The 24,567-nt window shown below is 34.6% G+C and overlaps 1 protein-coding gene across 1 annotated transcript; it reads left to right on the top strand.

Moving 5' to 3' along the window:
* The first annotated feature begins 750 nt into the window (after positions 1-750).
* LOC132551501 (major vault protein-like) lies at positions 751-21,162 on the top strand. The gene is made up of 26 exons (XM_060215651.1): positions 751-850; positions 1,606-1,739; positions 2,233-2,296; positions 2,695-2,919; positions 4,082-4,173; positions 4,950-5,019; positions 5,576-5,670; positions 5,792-5,858; positions 5,958-6,099; positions 6,547-6,651; positions 6,986-7,079; positions 7,944-8,004; positions 8,562-8,656; positions 9,322-9,400; positions 9,713-9,769; positions 10,365-10,461; positions 11,011-11,090; positions 11,563-11,622; positions 12,468-12,546; positions 14,272-14,414; positions 14,691-14,791; positions 15,129-15,355; positions 16,822-16,886; positions 17,656-17,736; positions 18,003-18,083; positions 18,733-21,162. Exons 1-26 carry the CDS (start codon positions 791-793, stop codon positions 18,844-18,846), a joined length of 2,568 nt encoding a protein of 855 aa, XP_060071634.1. The 5' UTR covers positions 751-790; the 3' UTR covers positions 18,847-21,162.
* Positions 21,163-24,567: the final 3,405 nt, after the last annotated feature.

Here is a 24,567-nt window from a genome sequence, read left to right as displayed (position 1 = left end):
TACACTTTATACCGCAGGAAGTTTTCATCACCCCGCGGTCTGTATAGTCTACAATCGAAATGGTGCACGCGTGTGTTGAAAGGTTTCTCACCTGTATGTCTTGTATCATTCTTTGTCTTTGCTCATATGTTTTTTAATTTCAATATAGAAACGATTCGGAATATTTTAAGACGGAATTCACTTAGAAATATTTTGAGAGATTGGTAAAATGAATGGCACAATCTAGGTTGTCCAACATTGTGTCTACAGACAATCATAAAGGTTCATAAACGTCTATGAAGATAACTTAGTAGAAATAGTGTTAAGTCTGTCTTTTCATACCTCTTCATGCAACCAATAAAAATCGCATATGTGTGTCTTTTTATTTCAAGTACTTATTAAATCGGAGTTCGTTCTTAAATATGTGTTGGTTCAACCAAATATTTGTATTGATAAAAATATGCAAAGAAATAATGAATTCAATACATGACCAGGTTTTGCGGTTGTCCAATAGAAGGGAGATAACTCTTATTACTATTTTAATAGAAAAAAACCCAGTCAGTTTGTAATACTAAAGGGGTTTAAAAGAGATTTCTTTCAAAATAACTTAGATAATAATGACGATAGAATGGCTGATATCTTTTCTATGCATGTTTTAATAGGTTCACGATCTACAACTATTTTTCAGTCCTTCCGGAAATTTGTCCGCAGTTTACTCCTTACATAGCACCGGCTATTTCATGCGGAAGTGAAACTAGACAGGGGAATAAACAAACGTCATTGACAAGAATAGACATAGAAGTCGACAGTTATGGCCACCGGCAACATTATCGGACTAAAGCCACATTTTTATGTGCACGTGACTGATTTAGTAAGTAGAGAACAGAATACGTAACTGTCAATTATATGTTGCAATATTTCTTAACTAAAACTCGTGGAAAATACTTCATGACAAGTCTCAGTTGATTGGCCGAGTTGGCAAGTTGTCGACTCAGCATGACACCCCAAGACGTTAAAATGGAGATTTACGTCAAAATATGTTCGAAGTCTTATCCGTTATACAACGTGTTGTATCAATGTTTATAAAGTTAATAATTATATTTTGTTTTAATCAAATTACTATATTACTGCAGCTGCGTGCACAGTCAGTGTGATAATTACTTAGTCGGTCCATGAACTGATTGCGCTTAGCTTGTAAATTACGTACAAGATATGATTTGAATGACTCCAGCAAACAGATGATAAATACAATAATTTAGATTTAAAACAGAGAGAATAAAAGATAACACAATTACCTATGTACTAAACCATTACTGCAAAAATAAAGAAATAAAGAAAAGAAAAATGCCATATTTTCAGTCTGATTGAAAATTTTTTCAAAAATGGTAATATTGATTTTTAGTGATACATTAATGTTCATATTGTGTGCCTTACCTTACCATTACATGTCAGTATGATTAAGTTTCTTTGGGTATGAACCTAGATATGAAATTAAGATACTTTCAGCTTTTCCATGACAAGCTTCCATTCTTCCATAAATCTAGACAAAGCTTAATTCCAAACACTCCATCTGTAATTTTTCAGGTTATAAATCCTAATTCTTTTTTGTCTTTTTTTTTTTAACAGAATCGGAATATCACAGGTGTTGAAATTGGTCCACAGACTGTTGTACTGAAAAACAATGAACAGTTACATAGGGGACCACTTCCTATGATAAAAGTGCCCCCAGGCCAATACTGTATCATAGAAAACCCTTGCATGTATGTATCAAGACTCTATGCATGTGTCATTTCAAAATGTTTGTATTAATTGGGAAGCAGGACCTCAGAACAAATACTGGTACATTTTTTATAAAGATATCCTGTATGGTAGGTGTATTGGGTTAGCCAAATTTTTGAAGGGGTACTAAAACTGCAATTAAAGTTCCAAGTGTTGTCCTAATTTATGTATCATAAATTCATTAATGTTACACCCTGCAAAACCAAAGATATTGCTCTAATTTTGATGACTCAGCCTTTTTAGAGTAACTTTGCATCTGTACTCGCCCATCAATAAACACAGATCAGATAATAAGCCCACTTATATCTAGAATTGATCAGCGAAAGTACAAACAAATTCTGTTTTATTGTCATGTAATAAGCCCATCCCCTGCTTATGAGTCAGAGATAATTTGTTGCTGCTCCTGGCTCAGTGAAGGATATTTATTGTGTCAAGAATATATCCTATTACACACGGGTATGATCTATTTTCCAGTAACTATGTACCGGGCCAGGTGTGTAAGAATCTTTTGGGCCAAAAACAGGTCAGGTTTCATCAGGTTAGTAGTCACGCCTTGGTTACATGAAATGTAACATTCCTATTTTTGGATATTGAAATCATTACTGCTGAGAAGTTTTAACTTGTACTGAAAGTGAATTTACAGTTTTCTCATATCATTCATTAAAATTGGCAATTGTTGAATTTTGAGTAAAGAAAATTATAGAAATCATGAAGTTGATTATCTATCTCTTTTCTTTGAATTTTTGTTGGTCTTTTTCCTGAGAAGTGTAATGAGTCAGCTTATTGCTGTAGAAGGCCATCAGATTTGTTCCAATGAAGAAATTTGACCCATTTTCTTGGGTCACGGAAGTCAATCATATCAAAACGTTTTTTAAATTTTAAGTAATTAAGAGACTATGGGTCTTTTTGTTAACATGGTAATGTATTGATTTTCAGGAACCTTTTCCATTGTTGCCAGGCGAGTCCCTGTTTGGGGCCCCTGACTACCAGACAGGTAGATCAGGGTACATGCCTGCTATGCAGCCTATTCCCATAGTGAAGGCTGACCATGCAATCAGACTAAAAGCAGTGCTGGACTTTGAGGACGAGACAGGACAACATCAGGCAGGCGACCAATGGCAGCTGAATGGTCCTCTAAGCTACCGCCCTTGTCCTGAAGTTGTGAGTTGAAAGTTAATAAATATGCTTTTTCTTGAATGAGCTTACACCTGGAAATAAGCCATCTCTTTCTGTTACTGTTTAGGTGAATTGAAAATAAGATTAATGAAATTTCTTTATACTAACTTTGACATAAATTTTGTCTACCATACCACGAGCTCTATTTGCTCTAAGTGTCACGAAAAGAATACCAAACAATCAAATTGGCTGTAAAATCTTGGCATACCCTTTTTTAGAATAGGGAAGCCGTTTGTTTTTAACCTAGTTTGATTAACATGTACATATAAAAATTTGGTAATAACATATTTGGAGCAAAGGTGAGCGAAACTACGCCTACGTTCGAGTGAAAACCAAACTTTCAAACCCCTTTTTTGCGATCATAGTGCGCTTCAGGAAAAACTTCTGAGAGCAAACCTGCACCCGGCAGTTAGGCAAAATGACCAAAGGGGAAGCACTGGGACTCTGCTTATCTAATATACATACATATCTCTTGTGAATAACTATTTTACAAACATAATTATATACACATAAATACATCTTGATTAAAACTATCTTTACAAACATAGTCGGTATCAAACTAAGAAGACAAGAAATAAAAACTCACACATACCAATTAAAGGCAGGTAGTATGGGGTGGTTGGTGGGACGTGTTGTAAAATAAATCCAGGTGAATAATAAAGTTAGGTTGCAAATAAGGAAAAAACTTCTAGAGAAAATTAAAAAATTAATATGGCGTCAAAGTGTCTAAAAAATGCTGCTGAAGTGGGGTTTTCAATAGCCCGGCAAGGGCAAACTGACCCCAGGTAGGACAAACGAGGATCACCGAAGCCAAACAGGGGCCAATTATAGTGATCAGCCAGTGATCACCTGACTTAATTACCATACATACATTTACATATAAACTGAAACATCATGTACATAAAACCTAAGTATGTGTGAACCTTTATTGTACAAAAATATGTCTATAAATAGACATTTGTTTTACCAGATATGGCCGTATTGTAAGAAAAATATATTTATTTCTTTTCCAAAGTTTTGGTGTTGTTGGTGACCATTGTGTTGAAATTGTCCTATTCTTCATTAATGAATAATATATATTTCGATTTTTGTCCTCCAAAACAGTTTGTTTGAAAATATATGATCTGTGTTTATTATGACTTTGTAGGAGATAGTGAAGATTGTGAGTCCTATGGTGATAAGAAATGGAGAGGCACTGAAACTTCGTGCGACCCAAGACTTCACCGACCGCAGCGGGGTGTATGTATACATATATGTACAATACCAGGCATATTTTATCATCTGGCTCAAAATTTAATGTGCATTGCAACAACCTACATCTTTATATTATCACTATGAACCTGATGGAAGGTCAAAACAGGATAACTGTATAGTTTAGGACCAAAGCCAATTAATTGTAATTTAAGACATTCATTTTCAGGTGGGGGGGGGGGGGTGGGGGGAGGGTGTGTTATTTTTATTGATTTTTTTTCTTCATCCACACATTCATGTACCCAGAAATTGTTAGAATAAGTACTTACAATGAGCTTTATATATCCACGAAATAGGGAGTCCACAAATTAGTAACTGAAATATTTTGGAAAAACTAAGAAAATTTAGCCTCACAAAAATATCAAATAAACAGTAATTGATGATTTCGTTCTAAATTTAGCATCATTGTATATAACAAAGTTCTTGTCACACTGCCATCTATTTGTGGTCGCTGCCTAAGTGACATTACAGTGTCACACTGCCATCTATTTTTGGTCACTGCCTAAGTGTCATTACAGTGTCACACTGCCATCTATTTTTGGTCACTGCTTAAGTGACATTACAGTGTCACACTGCCATCTATTTTTGGTCACTGCCTAAGTGACATTACAGTGTCACACTGCCATCTATTTGTGGTCACTGCCTAAGTGACATTACAGTGTCACACTGCCATCTATTTGTGTATCACAGTTAAAAGGACTTTGATTGAAAACAAAAACATATTTTGCTATTTTTTTGGATTGAAAAAATTTAATTTTATGTAGAGACCGTGTCACTGGTGAAGAATGGATGCAGTACACATCTGGTGCCTACCTCCCTGATGTATTTGAAGAGGTATGTATTATGATTTCTTTTTCAGATCAGACATTTAATTGAAAGGAAATATTTCTGGCCCCACTTGTATAAAACATCTCAACTTGAGATTTCCTCAAGTCGAGATTTTCCTCAGCTGATATCTCCTCAAAAACGGCTTGTATAAAATTTTCTCAAGGAACAGGAAGAAGGCATAGGCTAGGATGTCCTGAAATTCCTTGAGGAATTTTCATACAAGATATTTTCAAGGAGATATTAGCTGAGGAAAATCTGGGCTTGTATATAAATGTATATATGTACATATCTAATTATCGACCGATGTATTTGTTCAGTTTTGCAGTTAAGTGAATGTTGATCATGAGATTGTCATTGTAACCTAAATACACTCTGCATTCCTTACCTGCAAGTGTTTTAGTTATCCAAGATCTATGAATATGCCAACAAACATTTGCATAAATGCAATCCATATCAGATTAAGAATTGATATTGCTGTTTATTTAGGAATCCAGGTCACCATACATTTTAGTGATTCTGTATCTTCTGTGGATATTTTATTACCATGTTGCCTTGGTTACAGGTATTGGGCTTGGAGAAAGAGATCACACTGACACCAGATCGAGGCTTGAGATTACAAGCAACACAATCTACAACTGACAGACAAGGCATTAAACGGTAATTGCAACTGATAATTTCTCTTATCTTAAATTGAGTCTGAGGATTAAAATGTTCTGAAGAAAAAGATTGATACAGGTCAATTGAACCTTTTATTTTATATCCTTATTTTAAATTCCAGGTTGGTAGGTGAGGAGTGGCTTGTGACTGGTGAGGACCTAGACCAATACCTGCCTGAGATTGGAGTGGTCAGTATCATCAATGTCTTGGTAAAGCTTTAAAGAATAATTATATATGTTTGACATTTATAAGCAAATACAATCTGTTTTTTTGTCTTTCTTTCACAGGAGATTGTATCAAAGGAAAGCAGAGTAGTGGTAAAGAAAGGGGAATACTGCATTGTACAGGATGTTGTTGACAAAAATCTGAAGCCACAGCTTGGGAAGAGGGAACTTCGGGTTGGCTGTTGCAGTTTCTTCCTCCATCCAGGTTACTAATTACCTTGACTGATCTCACAATGCTCTCAAATAAAGAAAAAATCCTGCAGAGTTCAAAATTATTTCCAAATTTTATATTTAGTATCTGATAAAATATAACCTATGTGTTCATATGAAAGCTATTCCACCAATTAAACATTTATCCCACCTCTGGACTTTTGGTTTTGTTAACGGGTACCAACCTGAAAATTTGATTGATAAACACCTTAAAGATTACAGATAGGAAACCAAACCATGGATAAAGATAGTATTTTGAGGGGGCGGGGGGTAAAGTAGATGTTTTACGGGAATAGCCCTTATAACTAAAATGAAGGTCTGACTTGTAAAATACATCAAAATTGTTTTGCATTGAAGTGTTGATATAAAAAGTATTAACGGGAAATCCATGAAGAAGAGTAAAGTTGAAATTCTTCATTACATATTTGTAATAATATTTCAGGGGAATCCCTGGAAAAGGGCAAAGTTCAAAGTGCATACATCCTGTCTGAGAATGATGCTTTGATACTCCAGGCCGAGGAGGACATATTGGAAGATACAGGCAAAGGTATTGTACTCAAGATAGGCATCAGTTCATGTTATGTAGGAAGGCTAAAATGATATGTTTTATATTAATGTTCTGAGAAAATTGGACATATTTTACTGACAATGACTAGAAATAAAAATACAAACAGACCAGCAAAAGTGACTTCACTTTGAAACATCTTATACTAGAATAGGTTAAAGTCCACACAAACTGGAAATATTTGTTCGTAGAGGAGGAGTCTGTCATTCTGACTGCTCTTTGTGTCTGCTGATATTGATCATGTGACACATTGAACCCATACAAATTAGTGGACATAGGTATATTAAAGATTTGTTTGTTGTAATTTGTTATCCAGGTAAGGCAGTGAAGCGAAGTCCAGGAGATCGTTGGATGATTCGTGGCCCTGGAGACTACACGCCTCCTTTACATGTGATCGTGGTTGACAAAAGGTAATTGGAGAGAAATTTGTTATCAAGTCAGTGACTTACGCTGAACATTGCTTTTATTTATACTGTAAAGGTACAGGCTACTGTAGAAAAAAGCATTGCTCATTGAAAAACATATAGTTGACATATCAGTATGTGTAAAATGTATTGAGACAGCCCCTATGTTACTATGTACTATCGAATTATCTCCTTGATTTTTAAAATATGTACAGGGTATGTATGCTGTATAGTGGTTTAATGTCTCAGAGAGATTACTTTGTCAAGCATTGTTTGCTCTGGTAAATATAGAAGTAGCTTATTTATGAATAATTTGTAAATGGTACGAATTGTATTTCATATGTAGATGTGTCAGGTTGTGGTTATTCGGTGCAGGTATGATGCAACTTAAATATCACTTACAGTCTTGTACAGACAATAACACAAACAAATTTTATGGTTGTGATTTGTGTGAATTTTATAAGTTTGCTCTATTTGCAAAATTTAGATATACAGTGGACCCATGATAATCAAGATATCATTGTTCCCAACCAAAATCGTCTGTATTACAAGTTTTTCAGACTGCTGAGTTTTGTCAACCGTTCAATATAACCAGAGTTATCTCCCTTGATTACAAGACCTTAAAGTTGTCAATATGATATTGTTGAATGCAAGTTTTCTGGACTATCAGCATACAGATTATTGCAGGTCCACTGTATGGGAAAAATACCTAATGCACAGAACAATGCATTTTCAGGATGGAAATTTAGGAGCTTTATGGAAAATCTGACAATTACAAAAAAATTGTTAGTTTCTCCCTAATTAATAGTACAGGTACAATTTCATTGAATTGCAAAAATAGTCTTTTTTGATCTTTTGCTTTTTTTTTAGGAAGCAGATACCCTTAAGTAAAAATGAAGGAATTTATGTCCAGGATAGGAAAACTGGCCAGGTAAAAGGAGGACTTTTCTGTATGATTCAATTAATAAAAATTCTAATGGTTCATACAGATAGGCATGGACCATTCTCTTGACAGGAAAATCTTTGAATTTAGCACTAATTTACATAAAATGGAATTAAATTTATGGATTTGGTGTTAAAATTAAAATACAAAACATAACATAATTTCCTTATATATTGATTAAAACAAATCTCCAGAGTATCCCAAAGAAATAGTCAGCCATATTTGTTTTCTTAGTTGCAATTTTAGCTTGCAATATAAAACCACAAAAATATAGATGGTTACGTCATGAACTGAACAAAAATGAATTGATCATTGTCCCAAAAAAGCCTTTGAAAAAAGGTCTTTGAATTTCTGATTAGGAAGTCCTGATTAAGTTTTAGAATTAGATGTTTTAAGTTTGTAAGAACCAGGAATGACTTTGTGTTGAGTAATCACTAGAAAGTTCTATTTATCATTGTAATGCTATTGACAATGTTTTTATGTACTCATCGTAAATGGATTTACATTTACTTACTGTCGTCTAAATTACATGGTGTTTTCTCCAGGTGAGAGCCGAGATGGGGCCACAGTCCTACATGTTGACGGAGGACGAGGAACTTTGGACCAAAGTTCTACCAGATGATACTGAAACTCTCCTCAAGTAAGATTTCCCTGGTATTGGTTATTTAGTGGATATTTTCAGTTCACCTGGACTGAAATGTCAAGGAAATTGATGGTATTCTATGGTACAGTTTCTGTGATTGGTTTGTCAGACAATTTTTGTTATAAGATAAACAAGGAAAGCTTTGTAAACTTCATATCAGGGGATAATAGAGCAAAGAATGTAAAAAAAAATCATTGTCAAAAAATTGAATTTAACTAAAGAAGTTTCAACAAGGCCTGATGTAAGAAAAAAAGTGAAAGAAAAAGAACATTTAATAAAGTTGTGTGACTGTTGGAATTTTGGAACAGTCATACACTTCTACAGTATAAGGACTGAAGAGATTTAGAATAGAAAAGCTATAAGGACTGGAGCATTATGACTTCAGGATTGATGGTTCAAAAACAGTAGGTGTGCTACAAAAGGGTTCAAGTTCATCTTAATAATTAGTGGGAGAAGAATGCTATCTCTGTTCACATGATAGCTGTAACTTACTAGAAATTTTAGAGGATGGAGGGATAACCTCCAAACTGAAGGAGAGTTATCAGTGTAACCCAGAAAAACAATACAGGTATTTAATGACAGATAGGGTATACAGGCACTATTAGACTTTTGGTTGTCTCAATAATTACCACTATTAGCTGTACTACTTTGTTGCTATTCAGACAAGGAGGAGGCTCTGGGTCAGGAGACATCAGGAAGATGGCCTACTTTGAACAATCAATAGATCCACAGATGCTTAAGGTACTACACCACTTGGTCAAATAAAAACAAATATCACCTCATTCCATCATGCAGTGAGATACAGCTGCTTACAAAGTTTTCTTTTCTAAACATGGAAGAATGTTTTTTATGACAATTAATCCTGCATCCATACGGAAATCAGTTGTAGATTTTCTTTTTTTTCGTGCTGTTAAGTTATAATTTCTTGAAGGAATTATATAAATCAGTTGTTGCAAATATGATATCTATTTTCAATCTGATGCTTTGAGTGTTTTGATGTGTATGTTTTAAGTAGGTAGGTTTAACGGAAAAAAATATTTATCATCATTGTAGGGACGTAGCAAAGGTCGTGTGGTGACGTTTCGTTGTCCAGGCAACACTGCTGTCCAGGTAAGGTGAAACACCATTATCTTGTGAACCTGAATAACTTTTATCTTAAAACAAGTTTTTTGCATTATTAAATATAATCATTTGAAAAATTTGACAACATTAATATTTCATAGTTAAGTTACTATGTAAATCTAAAATTTCAAAATGTTTTTAAGTTGCTGAAATCAAGCACTTGGTTAAAACACAACCACGACTTAAGGGTGTATCTTATATTATCCTGTCAAAAGTATCTTTCTAAAATAGTTTTGAACTCGGAAAGTAATGTCTTAAAACATTTAGGTAAAGGAGCATAAAATTAGATTTTTAAGTAAAGGGAGATAATTCTTACACAAGTGGTAGGTATATTGGGGTTGGCACTGTAAATCCTTCAGATTGTGACCTATAAGTGTATTGTATTTGTTTGTTGCTTGGATCATAAATATTTAAAACAAATGGTGTTTAAAAAATCATATGAAATATCCAAAGAGATGATGTATAAAAAAGTTGTCAACCAAGTTAAACATTAATTCATAAATTTATAAATAATAATTTTACATGAATATTAACCTCTTTTTAAGTCAGGTTTTTTGTATGTGTTTTATCCTTAATTTGACAGGTGTATAATTACCTGGAGAAGACTGCTCGTGTCGTGTTTGGACCAGACCTAGTAATTCTCGGACCTCATGAAAACTTTAATGTTCTCAGCCTCAGTGGTAAGATCAATATATTTTTATTCTGAACATATATAGAGTTGAAAAATTGTCAGTCTAGTTGTATTTTCTCAGTGAAATGGCTGGATAATGAATATGTGGACAGCTCTTATCAACAGCAGAAGAACAATGCTCTCCATCACTGGCTTTAATGTTGTATAGTGCCACCATATCTCTCCCTCCTCAATTTGGTCAAAGATTCTCTGCCTCCTTCTAACTTGGATATTTTTATCAGCTGGTACTCTGTACCTTTTTTCTATTGGTTCATCTTGGTATATTTCTGCTGTAGATTTTTCTGGTAAAATTTGATAGTGAATGAAATAATATCACCAAAATCATCGTGCTTTCTGTAGAAACGCCCATACATAGATCATTGACCTAGGTGTATTGCAGGATACGTTACTGGTGGCTGGTTTAGAATTTCTGCAGAGAAACCTTTTGCTCAGATATTCATTTTCGTTGTCATGATATTACAGCGTGAAGTGTTGTATCAGCTAGAAATTTTTAAGTTCAATTAGAAAAGTTTGTATACCATTTTATATTGTATCGTAGCGGGCAAACCTAAAAAGGAAGGTGCTATGAAATCTCTGTGTCTAATGCTTGGGCCTGACTTTATCACTGATATCCTTGAGGTATGTACACTTTTTTTATGTCTCTCTGTGTGTATCATTGTATGATATTTTCTTGATTAATGTTTGGCTGGTTGAATGGCTACCTAGATGGTAATTGTTTCTGTATGTTGTTACTTTTCGTGCTAGTCCTTGGAACCAAAATGGTCACCACCATTTATGATGACTAACAATTTCTTCTTTGCTAAAACTTCTGCAGTGATCAGCATGAAGCTTAATGTAAATATAATTCCGTAGTTGAAACTTGTGTGAAGACTGCTTGGCTTGATTTGTTACCCATGTTCAGTCCTTGATAAAACTTAACCTTAAGTATAAATATGCATTATATGAGTTGATATTTCAGTGTTCTAAAGGTCAAGGTCACTTATACAATATATAGATAATCACCCACTAATTTACATGTGAGTCAGGACATTCGTGTCTTTCGAAACATTTTCAAAAGTATGAAAGTTTAAATAAATGCTTCATTTAACAGGTTGAGACAGCTGACCATGCCAGGCTCAAGATCCAGCTTGCTTTCAACAATCATTTTGAGGTACATATATATGTAACGTGTTTGATTGATTACTATGATTCCAACAAAATTAGATAATAGTAAATAATGTTAATGTTTTTTACAAATTCTGAACTTTCCAGAATTTGTGTTGAAAATTCCTTTTGGGGAAAAAATCATCATGCCTGACTTCTTATTATAGCTGGAAAAAATAGACATGAGTAAGTTTTGAATCATATTTTCGGTAATATTTGAAAATTTATTGAATTTTAAGCTCACCTTACTGGAAGGGCCATGTTAGTTTTAGAGATACCATAGCATCTGTTGTCTGTCAACTTTTCCTATAAAACACTACCAGTCAAAAGTCATGAACAACTGCATCGATTTTCACAAGATTTGGTGTAAAGCTGCCTTTGGGAAGGGAGAAATGATATTGAATAAAACATGGGCCTTGGTCCCAGGGCCTAAGTGGCGGGACCAAATGGAGAAAATCTGTCATTTTTGTTCAAAATATATCTTGTTCTCCAGAAATTGCAGGACATTATTTATAAATGGTTGGTCTGACACCCCTACTGAGGCCAAAGGGGCAGGGAAACATAGTGGAAATAATTTAAATACATCAACATTTCCTATAAATCACACCAAGTCATCACTGGGGCAAGGAGAAAGGGGAAGTAGGGCAGATTTTTTTTCAAAATACTACTCCTGAAGAAATAATTGGATTTTACCCAACTTTTTCTGAAGCTTTCTTTGGTGAAGGGAAATCAATTTCATCTAACTTCATCAAGCTTCTGCCTGCATCCCCCCCCCAAAGTAATTGATAATAGAATATCAAATGTAACATCTTATAAGTTAATTTAGGTTAACAAGCATATCTTTTATTTTAGTTTGAGAAAGGAAACAAGGATAGTGAAATGTCCATATTTTCAGTACCGGATTTTATTGGAAATGCTTGTCGACAGATAGGTAAGTCAGTATTTATAAAACATTAATTAATATTGAAAATTAGTAAGACTCATTCATTTAATGTACACATGATATTGAAAACATCACCTCTTACTTTCCTCCTTTTTCCATACTCTTTCTCTTTCCTTACATCACCTCTATCTTTCCTCCTCGACCCCCCCTTACTTTCCACACCAGCATCACCTCTTACTTTCCTCCTTCTGCCTTTTGTTTTTTCCCCACCATAACTTTTTCTATCTTTCTATATCACCTCCTCTATCTTTCCTCCTTATTTCTCTTTTCCCTTCATCCTTTTTCCATTAATTTTCCACAAAATCACTTCCTCTAACTTTCATGGTTTTTTCCTCTACTTCGTCTTTCCTTTATATTTCATTCTTTTCTCCTTTCCCTCCTCTTTCTATGCCATCAACACCTCTAACTTTCTTCCCATCCTCCCACATCATCACTTCTGCTTACTTTCCTGACTTTCTCCTCTCCTTCTACTTTCCACACCATCACTTCCTCACACTTTCCTCCTTTTCTCCTCCTCTTCCTCTTTCCACACTATCACTTCCTCACACTTTCCTCTTCTCCTTCCTCTTTCCACATTTCACTTCCTCACACCTTCCTCCTTTTCTCTTCTCCTTCCTCTTTCCACACTATCACTTCCTCACACTTTCCTCCTTTTCTCTTCTCCTTCCTCTTTCCACACCATCACTTCCTCACACTTTCCTCTTCTCCTTCCTCTTTCCACATTTCTCTTCCTCACACTTTCTTTCTTTCTCCTCCTCTTCCTCTTTCCACACTATCACTTCCTCACACTTTCTTCCTTTTCTCTTCTCCTTCCTCTTTCCACACCATCACTTCCTCACACTTTCCTCTTCTCCTTCCTCTTTCCACATTTCACTTCCTCACACTTTCCTGATTTTCTCCTCTCCTTCCTCTTTCCACACTATCACTTCCTCACACTTTCCTCTTCTCCTTCCTCTTTCCACATTTCTCTTCCTCACACTTTCTTCCTTTTCTCCTCCTCTTCCTCTTTCCACACTATCACTTCCTCACACCTTCCTCCTTTTCTCTTCTCCTTCCTCTTTCCACACTATCACTTCCTCACACTTTCTTCCTTTTCTCCTCCTCTTCCTCTTTCCACACTATCACTTCCTCACACCTTCCTCCTTTTCTCTTCTCCTTCCTCTTTCCACACTATCACTTCCTCACACTTTCCTCTTCTCCTTCCTCTTTCCACACTATCACTTCCTCACACTTTCCTGATTTTCTCCTCTCCTTCCTCTTTCCACACTATCACTTCCTCACACTTTCCTCTTCTCCTTCCTCTTTCCACACTATCACTTCCTCACACTTTCCTCCTTTCCTCCTCTTCTTCCTCTTTCCACACCATCACTTCCTCAAACTTTCCTCCTTTTCTCCTCCTCTTCCTCTTTCCACACCATCACTTCCTCACACTTTCCTCCTCTTCTTCCTCTTTCCATACTATCACTTCCTCTAACTTTCCTACTTTTCTCCTCCCCTCCTTCTTTTGTAACCATCTTCTCCTCTACCTTTCCTTTTTCTTCTCCCATTTTTCCATTAACACTGATTTTATGTCCAAAGGAAGTCATATTCATGGTTTTTTACAACACTGATTAAACTCCACAGGAAGTCGTATTCATGGTTTGTTATAACACTGATTAAACTCCAAAGGAAGTCGTATTCATGGTTTTTTATAACACTGATTAAACTCCACAGGAAGTCGTATTCGGGGTGCTGTTGCTCAAGTTCAGTTTGATGAGTTTCATCGTCACTCAGCCCTGGTCATACAAACTGCAGTCTTTGGACAGAATAGTGATGGCTATCTGAACTCTCGTCTGAAGTTCCCAATGAATAACCTTGTAAGTTATCATATTAATAAAGGCATGTCTTATCAAAAATCATATGCTTAAGCATAATTTGTTTTTCTAGTAAAATTTTAAATTGTTTTTCAGTTTTATAGAGGTAGAAATTGGGGGCCAAATGTTTTACATAATGCATAATTTCAGCAATTTTCAAGATGGTTCATCTATCACTGAAATTTTCTTCTTATCAAACAAGATTTTTAATTGTAATCTGTACACAATACCAGCTTTGCTTGTTCTTATATTTTGTTTTCTTAAATAACTGTTCATAAGGTTATTAGCAGTATAGATATTCAGAGCATTGAACCAGTGGATGTAAAAATGAGAGACAGTCTGTCAAAATCTGTACAACTGGCTATCGAAATATCCACAAGGTGAGAAATAGAATCTAGTACTCTTTAAATAAATAAAAAAAATTATTAGTTATGATACTGATTTTTTCATGATTTTGCAAAAGCTTTCATTCCTTTTCCTGTTTATTAATTTAGCCATTTACACTCTAACAGTTAAGAATTTTGAAGTTCATATTTTGTCTATTGTTCAAATTCAATTTTTACAAAATTGAGCTCTTTCTTTCTTGGAAATGACCAAATAAGATAGTCTTGAAATTGTATTTCCTTAGGCTGAAATTAGCCAGGAAAGCCAACTATTACTACTGCTGTTTATTAGCGATTGTCTATACCTGATTCTTTTACTCTGTTGATTTTGCAGCTCTATCGAAGCAGCAGCATCCCATGAAGCAGCACGAAATGAACAGATAGCGCAGGGCCATCTCGAACGTCAGAAACTTGATAATGAAAAAGCTTCTGAACAGGAACGTACCAAGCTCCTCGAACTTCAGGCAGTCGCTGCCGCCGTGGAGTCAGCGGGTCAGGCCACAGCCGAGGCTCAAGCTCAAGCTGAGAGGATGATCATTGAATGTGAAAGTGAGATTGAGGGTAAGTTTTGAAATTTTGATTGAGGGTAAGATGTCAGTGTGAGGTAGATGGTTAGTTTGAGAGTGAGATTGAGGGTAAGATGTCAGTGTGAGGTTGATGGTTAGTTTGAGAGTGAGATTGAGGGTAAGATGTCAGTGTGAAGTTGATGGTAAGTTTGAGAGTGAGATTGAGGGTAAGATGTCAGTGTGAGGTAGATTGAGGGTAAGATGTCAGTGTGAGGTTGATGGTTTGAGAGTGAGATTGAGGGTAAGATGTCAGTGTGAGGTTGATGGTTAGTTTGAGAGTGAGATTGAGGGTAAGATGTCAGTGTGAGGTTGATGGTTAGTTTGAGAGTGAGATTGAGGGTAATATGTCAGTGTGAGGTTGATGGTTAGTTTGAGAGTGAGATTGAGGGTAAGATGTCAGTGTGAGGTTGATGATTAGTTTGAGAGTGAGATTGAGGGTAAGATGTCAGTGTGAGGTTGATGGTTAGTTTGAGAGTGAGATTGAGGGTAAGATGTCAGTGTGAGGTTGATGGTAAGTTTGAGAGTGAGATTGAGGGTAAGATGTCAGTGTGAGGTTGATGGTTAGTTTGAGAGTGAGATTGAGGGTAAGATGTCAGTGTGAGGTTGATGTTTATTTTGAGAGTGAGATTGAGGGTAAGATGTCAGTGTGAGGTTGATGGTTAGTTTGAGTGTGAGATTGAGGGAAAAATGTGAGAGTGAGTTTGATGGTTAGTTAGAGTGTGAGATTGAGGGAAAAATGTGAGAGTGAGTTTGACAATAATTTAAAGTTGTGAGAGTGCGATTGAGGTTAATTAGTTGAGAGAGTGTGATTGATGTTAGTTAGTTGAGAGAGTGTGATTGAGGGTAAGATGTGAGAGTGAAATTAAGGGTAAGATGTAAGATTGAGGGTAAGATGTGTGAATAAATTGAGGTTAAGCTCTGAGAGCAAGATCGAGGCTAGGACACAGTAATGTTTGCCACCAGTAAAAAGAAATGATTACCAAGTACATACAGGTAAACTAATCATATTGTGTAAATCACTTATATTTCGTGGGGATTTATGTTCGTGTTGGTACATGAGAAAAATCAGTTGCAAATCTAAGCTTTCATGATTACTTGTATGAAAATGGCATTCATGTTGATTTGGTTACCAATATCCGAGTCTTGCAGAGTCCAACTCACAAATCTTAAAGTCATTTATATATCAGCCTTCCCGAAATCATATCTCTGCAAATATGTTTGAAAACATTAGTTTATGAAATAAAGTATTAGTGAAATACTTCTGACAGGACACATCGACCTAAGTCTGAGGATGGTTTTGTAACTGGCTGTGAAATAGCTTTTATAGGTAATTCTAGTGAACAGCAGGAGATAGGAGAAGGCACAATATTACCAGACATGAGCTTATTGTAGTAACTATTAATTAAAACTGTTTAGAGTGTTTGAATGTTGTCAACTCAGAAAATGTTCTTTTTCTTCAAGGTGCAAGATTAAAAGCACAAGCAGAAGAAATAGAACATTATGCTAAACAAGAAGCTCAGGAAAAGGTAATGTGTTGATTAAGGACTTCTTAACAACAGGTGGGGAAATTATCAGAAGTTTGATAAAGAGAAAACACGACTTAGAATTCCACTCCTCAGTGCAATAGTTGTGTATTATTAAGTGCCTACAGTAAACATGTTATGCGAGAAATATTTCAGAAAAAGTGCTTAATCAGGGGATAACCCTACAGAGGTTTGAGATTTGTTGTGGTATATCATTATTATACTCAGTAAATTTTCAGCAATGCGTAATAGAGGCAGTATAAGAGATATTTGGGACAGTATACTCACAATATACCTTCGTCAATTTCAAGACACAGTAAGATTATTATCCCTAATGAATATAGACTGAAACAAGATATTTCACAAAAATTTCAGTGACCTTTTGAAGAATTTTGATGGCCTTTTAGGGTTACCCAATTGTTGCTTATATCTCTTTCAGCATAATTGACATCATACTGGCTAGATATGCAAATTAGAAATTTGCTAATGGTATATCCATTCAATACTCTCACAAATTAACCAATAGAATATTGTGTTATATCTTGAATTATTTAGAATGTTGATTGGATATTGGGGATGGATTTACGTGCACTGTTTATCTGACCGTTTAGCTGTACTATGCCCCTGTGAATGGTATGATGATCTGATGTTTTGTAAACGAACATGTTCTAGTCCTTATTCATGATAACATGATAACAAAAAAATTGACCTCGTTTCTAAAGTCAAGGTCACTTGAGCTTATTTAATATGTATACATGCACTATTGTTTCAGATGAGGAAGCAAGAGTTGGCTTACATTCGGAGTCAGACGGAGCTGGAGGTGCATCGACTTCGTACCATGGCTAATATAGAGGTAAAACAGGATCTTTTAGACTAGATTCTCATCAACATTAATCCAACTTCATATATCATCTAAAAAATATCAAATCTGTTGAGTTAAATATAAATGTAGTATATGCAATACATGTAGTGAATTTGCAATGATAAAATATTTCCTTAATGAAAGTTGAAATCTGGTATTGAATATCTTGACTCAGGGCCTTTCCTTTTTTGAGTTTTCTAATCTGGTAAGTCTCCACATAGATTGATTCACAATGTACCTTTTCATTTATGGTAAAGGTTGAGAAGTTCCAGAAGATGGTGAATGTGATTGGAGCCAAAACCATTTCAGCTATAGCTACGTCTGGTCCCGAGACACAGGTGGGTGGATTAGAGATATCTCTGTATATACAGCGTTAGGTAAAACAGTCAGATTGAAAAACATAAACTATTTACTGTCAAAATCATAAAACAGGATCTGTAAACTTTTTATTTATTCAGCAAGTTGTTGCCTTCTTTGTCTCATCCTTGATACTTCAGGGGTTACCAGCACTTTCGCTCTCTGTACCTTTGGATTATGTCATGGCAAAATTGAATGTTACATACATGACACCTTGAGGACAAGATAAAAAGGCTAGTTTGATCCTTTGATGTACATCAAACAAATCTGCAGGTAGCACAACAGTATAACAGTATATTGCAATATTAGAAATTTGCCATGGCGTGTTCCAGGGGTGCAGAGCCAACGTGATGATAACCCATGAAATATTAGGGATATTTTTACATCTATTTTTGATGATACTAAAAACCAAAGGTATTTACCACTGCATCCTATCAACTTTATTTTTCATCAAGCTGTAGAAACCTGACAGTTTTCAACCAAGAAATGTCAGCAGATAATATTATCTAGTTGGACTTGGCAGATTTTCAAGTCTTGACTTGACAGATTATGCTAAAATGTACAGAGAATCCTCTGAACATTTTTTAGGTATGAGTAAATAACGATGGTCAATCATTTTATTATTTTTAGGTGAAGATGTTAAAAGCTCTTGGACTGAAGAGTACTCTGATAACAGATGGGAGTAGTCCAGTAAACCTATTTAACACAGCATCCGGGCTTATTGGAGGAACCGACCAGCAGTAACTATTGTTCTATCACCTAAGGATAAAAAGTCAAGATTATAGTAACCATAGCAACATTACTATTAGATCAAAGGTCAGGATTATGCTTCATGAAACAGTGACCTCCTTGGAAGAAATACAAATGGTCTTGTTTAGCTCTGGTTAGTGGTTTTGTAAAATCAGAGTTGTGACAGTGTGATGGATTCTGGAGCAATGATAGACTAATGTTTAAACTAGCTGAGCTGACTTCACATTATACATGATACTGGTCAGGTTTTTACTGACTCTGGACTTTAGTTTACATAAAGTGTTGTATTTTTTTTAATATTTTTTCATATTTGAATCCTGAACATGTGACAACATGACCTAATATGAACGAATCCTATTTGGAAATTTCATATCTTAAAGGAGAATTTGATGTTATGTTGTGCATGAATACATTAATTTCAATAGCAAACAGTAACTTAGGGTTAATACATGGCTACTATTGTAAGCTAAAACCTTGCATTTAATAAAATATGCATGAAAGAAGGTAACCTACATAAGTCCGGCAGATAATGCTGGAATGTTTGTATATTTGGTGTACAAGGAACTTTTTCTTCTGATTTTAGCTTTACATCATTTCACTGTTTTGAGACTTTGTATTGTATGATGCCTCCTATAGATTTCATCAACAATGTGAAGTCACAGCTGTGCTTGAAATATCTAGACATGGATTTATGTAAAAAGCATTTAGATGCATGTGACAGATGTAAGTGTCCATTCACTCCTCAAAGTCAATTTGTCAGAGACATGTCACGTTGCAGGCTTTTAGAGAATAAAGCTTCATAATTTATTGGAAAACAATTCATGTGTATGAATGATTAACCATTGTTGAATAAATTATCAGTTTTGCCAACTCACCTGATTTCATCTGGTCAACCTGATATACATAGCCATATCATGACCAACTCAAATTTTGAAAAGTTCTAGAACCACTTGCTATTTCTTTATATGTGATCTGTTGTTTTAACCATTTCAATATCAATTTTTGGATCAAATATTGTCAATGTTAGGTTCAAACAAAACACAGGATATCATCTAAATATATGAAGATTTGATAACTATTTATAATAAAATTAATTATAGGGTCTTTTTCCTTGTTGATCCCTTTAAAACACCCTGTCAGTCTTGATTTTGAGTAGCTTTGACCAGGTATTAGATACTACTGGTTGGAAGTTTGGAAGTGAAGTGAATAATCACATGTGTCATATTGCAGAGTTGTTAGTGCCTTTAGCCTAGTTATAATGAAATGTGCAAAATATGGCTTGAGCAGAAAAAACAATTATATAAAAAAAAAAAATTGTAATTCTATTTATAATAGTTGTGTAATACAGGTTTATATTGTTTTTTCACTATTCTTACTTCTGCGACTTTAATCTTATTGTAATCAATTGACAAGATCAAAATTAGTACTTTGTTTGTGTAATATTTGCTTCGTGGTAGATAATATTTCTCAGTGTGAAAAGATTTATTTGTCAAGTGCATTAAAATTTTGAATTTTGAAAAATAACATGTGTTTAACACGTCCATTTTCTACCAATTCCAGACCTATCATTAACTGTTCGGTTGTTACGGATTCATTGTTTTGTTATTATCTTCATATGATTTTACCAGATCAGACATTGTATTATCATGGTAAACTAATTACTGTAGAACCAGTAAAATTACACAATGTTGTACGATGATCAAATGATTTAGGCAGCTTTATCCTGTACCTTAGATGGATATTTATCAGTTATGGACCTCCACTGAGGTGGATGTTTAGTTATGTGAACCCAAGAAAGAAATATAAACACAAGTTGGGAAAAGCTGAGATCTATGTCACCATATAGATGTATGAATATTCACAACAGATATATTAAAGAAAGTTTATCAAACAAGGTGTAACACAAGATATTAAAAAGATAAAAAAATGTACTGAAAAGATAACTCATTGCTCTGAAAATAGTTATTCTGACTAAATATTTCAAATCTGCTACCTCTATGTGATTATAATCAATATGAAATATTAAATTATTATATACATGCAGGAAAAAGGTCACATGTGTCCAGTTATATACATATTTACCACAATCTTATATATATTTATCTATCACCATTTTGTATGACATTTTGATGTATGAATATGACCCACTCAACTATTGTGTTTAGCTGTGATTTACACTTGTGGCTGTTATATAACTATGAATGTCACATCAAGAGAGTCTATTGCTTGAAGAGAGTAACTGTGATTGAAATTTCCTATATTTACCTTATCGTTTTACTTGTTTTTGTAAATAAATATTTCTATTTGAAATTTGTGTTTATTATTTATTTTCTACTTGTCTTCATCTATGATATCAGTGTTGTCATAGTTGTAACTGTGCAGCTGTCACATGGCAAAATGTTCACAAACTGCCAATTAATTTTGTTAATTAACTTTAATTAAAATTGATACATATTATTTCTGGGAGATGTTAGGGATGTGATGTTTTGCACTAGTAATTGGTGCATAATGTGCAGTAACACTGATTAATAACACAAGCAACACATGGTATCAACCAAAAGTTTTAGATAAGGGGACAGGCGACACTGTTGTTACCTACCACTTCACTCAACCCTGACTGTGATTCAACAGTTGTACAAATACACAGGTGAGAGGACAGGTAAATATCCAGATATCTACTTCATTTATACATATATTTTTAAGTTCACTTGAAGAAATGTTCTTTTAAATTTATGGTATACTAAAATTAATGTTAGAATATAATTTTAGAATTGGACTGTAATTTGAAGCCTGTATATATGTCTGTACATAGAAAATTGACCAAATTAAAAAAAATGTTTTCTCTTGACTAATCTTAAATGATGGACTACTATTTCTTTGATGTTTTTCTTTTTTTGTTTTGGAAATTTACTGTCTTTAATGAAATTCTTTGTCAAAGTTTTTAATCATTGGAAAATGAACTTCTTTTGATGGTTTTTCCTGGGAGTTACACCCCTTAGGTGATGTATCCTTCTTTTAAGATCGGTGGCTAGTTAAGATACTTTTTGATGATTATTTTTGGAGTTATGCCCTTTTAATTAACATATCCTGATTTAAAATTGTGTGGATATAAGATTACAGACTTTACTTACAATTCTATTTGTGATCTGAATTTAATTTTGTTGTCTGTTAAGTTTTGTTTGTTTTTATATATTACTCGCATTCAGTGAAGTAACACGGACTAATGTTGATCCTCAGTTCTACTGTACCAAACTCCATATTTTCACACCGCAGCACTGGACCATTAGTTAAAGCTGTTATTGCTGGTAATCTGTATATTGGATTGATTCAAGATCTGTTATACAACAATTTCAAACAAGTATTAATAGACTATAACGTATGTCCTCCAAACTCTTCTCATAATTTAAAAGTTTGAAATGTTTCACTGAAAACCTCTGGAGAAAAAATTAAGTCATTTCTATCAACAACTATGAAATGAATTTTATCAAAAAATGCATTGGTCTCCCTTAATTACATTGTACTTCATGTTACCAAAAACAGGTTGATTTGCATCATTTCATATCGGTTTCATGATAAAATAACTTGCATCACTTTTTTTTTTTTTTTTTTTACAAAAATCACTTGTTTTTGTTCAGTTGAAGAACTTGACGACACAATGCTTCTACTGATAACATACGTTATGCTAACACTAGTCAACTTTTCAACTGCACTCCAGTCAAGTAAGCATGTAGTTCTTTTCCAATTTTTGATCTTTGAAATTCAAATGACAATACCTTAATTAGACATTGTTATATATATTTAACTACAGACATTGTTTCCGAGTCACAAAGAGGTCACAATAGCTCAGCAGAACATCTGACTTGGAAACCTCAGGGTAAAGATGTGACATGCATGGCCTGAAGAACCTCACACAGGACATTTTTGTTTCCCTTACCTGTCTGTATTGGCGTGGTTGTGTCCTTGGGCAATAAGGCACTATATCGAAATAGCTCTGGTGTTGTGCCTCCTGTATGTTGTTCAGTGAGGCAAAAAACAGTTATTACAGTAGAACCCCCAAATCAAATTGACCCTGTCTGTTGACTTTGTGATAAACCAATCAAACCTACAAACACACCAAAAGCTTAAAGATGACTTTTTTCCCTGCAAAATGGACATGAAGATATCTTTAATTTATATTCACTTTAAAACACATATCTTATAATGCTTCATAAATGTGATACATCACACATCTTATTGAAGGTTGAGCTGATAATTACAATAATTTTTTATATATTTTCTTTATAGCGATCTTTTTATCACTTGTCTGTAATCAGTACTGATTTCCAAAATTTCAATTAAAATCACATTGTGAATGAGATTTTTTAAACGAGCCGTAGAAGTGTATATTTTTGACAGCCTTGACCATTAAAGCTTCATGAGTTTTATCAAATCTGCTTTATCATAATATAACATGTCTAAAATGTTATTCTATCACATAACTCTGAAATGATAAATTTAAAGTAAAACTGTGGAGGACAAATTGGAACAGACACACCCATTTGTTACATCATTTATGATTTACCATGTAAAGCCATTGTTCAAGATGACATCACACTGGCACAACTCAGTTTTCATTATTGTCCTCGAGTTTCCAGGGGTTACAGCGATGCTGGTGGGGCATGACTAAGTATTATTCCCGGGTCCCTACCTGGGCGCCAATGTAACAAAGGTCATTTTCCATCTCAATGCCTCCGCTAGGAATCGAACCCGGGACCCCTGGCTCACTAGTCTCACGCTCAACCACTCGAGCTAAAGAGAAGTTCTCTCTAGCAGAGGGGTATATTGCGGCTAGTATCTTACCAGGGTTACATTAACAATAATGAAAACTGAGTTAACAAACAAACACAGGAAGAATAAAATTCTGTTGAATATCTGGTATTTTAGCCTTTTTTTCACTAGATCAATTCTTTCATTAAATATCATATCATAATAACTAGCTACCATTGATTTTTCTATAAACAATATACATGTATGCATGGAAACAAGATCAGAACTGTATTTGTTATGAGTGGGAGAGGGAACAGTTGGGAAGCCAGGAGAGAAGGAACAATGGCAGGCTTGTCTTTTCCTGGAAATAGCACACAAGTAAGAATAGGAGCCATTACAGCTGTTTTGATGAAACACCTTACACATGAAATTAAACAAGAGTATCAGTGAAACTGATAAATGATCCCTGAAAACGACTTTATTGGACACAAAAACTTAATAAAGGGAGATAATTATGTAATTAAGGGGTTGCAGGCACACTGCCCATTACTTTCATATGACCACTGTAGACATTACATTTCCTTACCTTAGCTTAAATGAAAGCAATGCTGCGGACATACATACAGACTTATAAAATGAAAGTTAGTACGTATAGACTGATAAATATAGGTCTATACAAAAAACAATCCAAGACTTGACTACTAGTTAAGCTGTTTATTGAAAATGATCAAGAAGTCTTCTGTAGCAACCAAAAACAATCTCCTTGGCATAACAATCTCCTTGGCATAACAATCTCTTTGGTGTAATAATCTCGTTTGCATAACAATCTCTTTGGTGTAACAATCTCTTTGGTGTAATAATCTCTTTGGTGTAACAATCTCTTTGGTGTAACAATCTCTTTGGCATAATAATCTTGTTGGCATAACAATCTCTTTGGTGTAACAATCTCTTTGGCATAATAATCTTGTT

Source organism: Ylistrum balloti, unplaced genomic scaffold (assembly GCF_031769215.1).
Source record: "Ylistrum balloti isolate Yb309-2 unplaced genomic scaffold, AGI_CSIRO_Ybal_v1 Utg370204, whole genome shotgun sequence".
In the NCBI taxonomy this organism is placed as follows: Eukaryota; Metazoa; Mollusca; class Bivalvia; order Pectinida; family Pectinidae; genus Ylistrum; species Ylistrum balloti.
This window is presented reverse-complemented; position numbering and strand designations above follow the sequence as displayed.